The 4248-nt window shown below is 43.4% G+C and overlaps 1 protein-coding gene across 1 annotated transcript; it reads left to right on the forward strand.

Annotated features, from left to right (window-relative positions):
- Nucleotides 1-1604: 1604 nt before the first annotated feature.
- On the forward strand, nucleotides 1605-3922 carry rhogd (ras homolog gene family, member Gd). Its single transcript, XM_030108846.1, has 2 exons — nucleotides 1605-1656; nucleotides 3135-3922. Exon 2 carries the CDS (start codon nucleotides 3164-3166, stop codon nucleotides 3737-3739), a length of 576 nt encoding a protein of 191 aa, XP_029964706.1. The 5' UTR covers nucleotides 1605-1656; nucleotides 3135-3163; the 3' UTR covers nucleotides 3740-3922.
- The last annotated feature ends 326 nt before the right edge of the window (nucleotides 3923-4248 follow it).

Genomic DNA, 4248 nt, shown 5'->3' on the forward strand with positions numbered 1-4248 from the left:
AGGAAGGAGTAGTCAAAAGTGATTCCTCTTTTAGCTGTCTTTATGTGCACCACACTGATCTGAAAGCACTGGGCGAGTGAGAATAATGACTTGTCTGAAGGTGAATGTATGAGCTTTGAGGGCTGTACTGACAGGATGAAGTCCAAAAGACAGGGCAAGGGACTGTTTATGGCTTGTTTGTATGTGAAGTATGTATGGAGACAGTCAAACACTGCAATTCAGAGGCAAGAATATGGAAGTCAAGAGATGGGATAAAACCGGAGCGCAGTTTGTGTGCCTCAGTGAGTGCAGTGGTTGAATGTGCTGCAGGGAAATCTGATCATTTTCATTTTATGAAGTTTATTGACCTCTGCCACTTCCAAAATGCAATTATGTGGAGGTAGCATGGTGGTGGAAAAGTAGGCACTATCACCTAGTGAAAACGACATAAATTTCTGTGCAGTTTTAGCATATCTTTGTGCATGGACAGTCAGAAAACATGCAGTTGAGATAAATGGGTGAACCTAGTTTGCACATAGGTGTAACTTCAGTTGCGTATGACTGTATCCTTTCCTTGCTTTCCTTGTCCCGTGAAGGACTGGTTACCTGTCCGGGGTGTCTAGCCTGTCTGAGCCCATTTTAGCAGGGATCAACTCTAGCACCTTGCGGTCCAGGATTGAATATGGTGGCATTGAAGATGAGAGGATTCAGACTAGCATCCTTAAAACAAATTAAATCAAGTCATTAAAAAAAATTGCAATGTACAACATTTTCTCAAATTCATAATTACCTATTGACACAGAATAGTCCTTACATAGTAAGATTCAAACCAATTTAAAGCATGTGCCAGAAATTCCCAACATTTTTTACAAGTCTGTCAAGCACTCTGTCATGGTCAGCTGTGTAGAAAGCAGCAGTAAGATGTAGCAGCAGTAAAACAGAAGCTGTAGATGTGTCACTGCTCATTCAACACTTTGAGAATTATGACAGCAGTGATTGTTGAAGATTTAGGACATTTTAACACCCATTAAAACTGCAGAAAAGAACCTAGTTAAAGTAAAGTGAATAATCCATACATCTTCTATACCTCTCCAACAGGATCTTAAGGTGCTGAGCTAATTGTAGTTCACCATGGGTGAGAGCAGGATACACTCTGGACAGGTCACATCAGGGGGCAAACAGACAAGCACGCTCATTCACACCCAAGGGGCATTAGGGTCACCAATTAACGTCACATGCACGCATTTTGACTGTGGGAGGAAACAGGAGTACCTGGAGGAAAACCAAGCACACAAACGAAGAAAATGCAAACTCTCATCCTGGTTGGTATTGAAACAGCACCTTCTCCCTGAGAGGCAAGGGTGCTAACCACTGTTTCACTTTCCACGATGATAATAATAATAATAATAATAATAATAATAATAATAATAATAATAATAATAATAATAATAATAATAATAATAATAACATCAAATTTTAGATGAAGCTAGAACACGAGGAGAGAAACAGAAAAGCGTAACAGCGCCATCTCGTGGCACCTACCGCATTACCACTGAATGAACTACAACTCCCAAGGTGCACTGCGTCCGTACGTAGATTTTTACGTAAGGGCCAGCTCCCCGGATGCGGCTGTGATTGAACTATACGAGGCAAAAAGAGATCGAAACCCGAGTGGCGGTAAGTTACAAAAACCTTCAAATTACTTCCCTACGAACAACCATCACTTCCAATGTACACATCTGAACATGGCAGCAACTTTGGAGTAACTTGTGTGATGTTATCAGGTCTGGAATGTGTGTTTTTGGGTAGGGATGGGTGATTAAATTGCCAGCTTGTTTGCTAACTCGCTAGCTCGTTAGCCACTCAACGCGCTATTTCCTTAGCCGGATGCTAGTGAGCAGGGGAACGCCTAGTGTTATAAAGTGAACAACGAGAAATGGTCTAACTCAAGAATAGAAGGCAGCGCGTCCCGCCGATGATTCACGCATTGTCCTTTGTTAAAGGACGGGATCATCGACCCAGCGAGACGGTAAACAGCGGACAGATTGTTGCACACCCATCTAACGGGAATAAACGACGAGGAGCTAGCGTTGACGACGTTTAGCCTGTCCGCTAACTGGTTGTAAAGAAGTAATAACTACTTCTAGAGTTAACAGAGCAGCTCGTTTTGTTTTACAGTATTGGGATGTGTGATTTTTGGATGCGAGTCTCGACAGTGAAAGGTTTGCCTCCACACCCGAGAAAGAGAAACTCAAATCAAACATGAAGCTCGAAACTGCTCACAGTCATAACAAACTACAGAAAGTATCAACTCAACTAATGATAATAAATCAAGTTAAGTTCAACCAGAACTCCTTCTTAACTTGAAATCCTGATTAAAAAAAAAAGTTGTAGTTTGTAGACAATGAATGATTTTCTGTACTGAAAGACGGGACAGCGTGTAAGAGCATTTTTAAATATGTAAGTATAAATCAGTCTAATGCAGTTAAAGGGGTGAAAAAGGTATATCTGCTCGTTTTATTCATCAAATCTATTACAAAGACTTCTGAATCATCCCTGAGAGGCAGGTAGTCTGTACATTTCTTTTTACAGAGATTTTTATTATGTTAAAGTTATATTTATATCACAGTAGTCAAATTTCTGGTGTAATAGACATATATAAGAATTTCAGTATCTCTCTGTTCTTAAACAAAAATTAACTTTTAAAGTATAAAATATTAAAAATATTTGACAGATGTGTGGCAATGACAATTGTTTTTAAACGTAGTGTATGTTTTTCCTTGGCTTCTTTACTTGCCAAGTACTTGCACGTTTTATGTTGCTGCCTGAAGTCAAAGAAAACGTTTTCAAGCTTGGCTACACGGCAGTGTATGATGGAGCTCAAGGGTCATCCTGCTTGAACATACATGTTACAGTAAGTTGGGGGGTGGCAGTGTCTGGATGAGATGCAAATCCCATCAAAACACCACAAACATCTTCATACTCCTGAAGAACTTCAGTACTGACAAAAATCTGTTTCTGGAACTGATTTTTAAAAGGCTGTCAGTCACAACTTTGTTACTGAGGGTCACACCCGAATTCCACATCCAGCACATGTACATTGATGAGCTTTACATTAACTTTTGTAATTTGCTGTGTTTCCCCCTCTTCACCAGGTGCTGCAGCCCCAGTGGTCGTAGGCAGGATGCAGACCATAAAGTGTGTGGTGGTGGGTGACGGGGCAGTAGGTAAAACCTGCCTGCTGATCTCTTATACAACCAATGCCTTCCCCGAAGAGTACATCCCTACAGTGTTCGACAACTACAGTGCACAAATGAGTGTCGATGGCCGCATTGTCAGCCTCAACTTGTGGGATACGGCGGGCCAGGAGGAGTACGACCGCCTGCGCACCCTCTCCTATCCTCAGACCAATGTTTTCATCATCTGCTTTTCCATCGGCAGTCCTTCCTCCCACGCCAACGTCAGACACAAGTGGCACCCCGAGGTGTCCCACCACTGCCCCAACGTGCCCATCCTGCTGGTTGGCACCAAGAGAGACCTGAGAGGCGATGCAGAGACGGTGAAGAAGCTAAAGGAGCAAGGCTTGGCCCCGACCACCCAGCAGCAGGGCAACGCCCTGGCCAAGCAGATCGGGGCCGTTAAGTACATGGAGTGTTCTGCCCTGCTGCAGGACGGAGTCAGGGAGGTGTTCGCCGAAGCTGTCAGAGCAGTGTTGTATCCAGTCACAAAAAAGAATCCCAAGAAGTGTGTGCTCTTGTAATGAATAGTTCCCAGATTTGGACTGTGGGGAGGGATGATGGAGATCTATAGATGCAAAGGAAGACGGAGGATGAAAGGTCGCCGCTCGGCTGCCTGCGTACCACAACGGCAGTTTCCAGCTCTCCTTTAACTCCTCTATTCCTGATTCATCTCCCGGAGGATCTCACTGTGTTGCCATCATCACCAAAGTGACTTTGCCTTAACGAGGGCGACGGACCGTATCTCCTCTATTTTTCTTGCATTTTAACTTTTGATATTTACACATTTTCAATTTTGCGTCTGTTCTAGATTTATAGCTTCTCTGCTTCGCCTTATAAAACGCTGATCGTGGTTTCCACAAGCCATAACGACATCCAAATCAACCAACCAACCGACCGAGCTACCCTGTGTGACTGGAGAGAAGAGATCTGCCTTCCTTCAGGTGGAGAACTAATGCCTACCTCATATTCTCACCGAGGCTGCATCTCACGGGTCCCAAGCAGCGATGCCATCGAAATGCTGTGACTTGCT

This window comes from Salarias fasciatus, chromosome 2 (genome assembly GCF_902148845.1).
Source record: "Salarias fasciatus chromosome 2, fSalaFa1.1, whole genome shotgun sequence".
In the NCBI taxonomy this organism is placed as follows: domain Eukaryota; kingdom Metazoa; phylum Chordata; class Actinopteri; order Blenniiformes; family Blenniidae; genus Salarias; species Salarias fasciatus.

Excerpts from the sequence above, each read along its gene's own strand:
- rhogd (XM_030108846.1), top strand. The coding sequence starts at position 3,164 with ATGCAGACCATAAAGTGTGTGGTGGTGGGTGACGGGGCAGTAGGTAAA.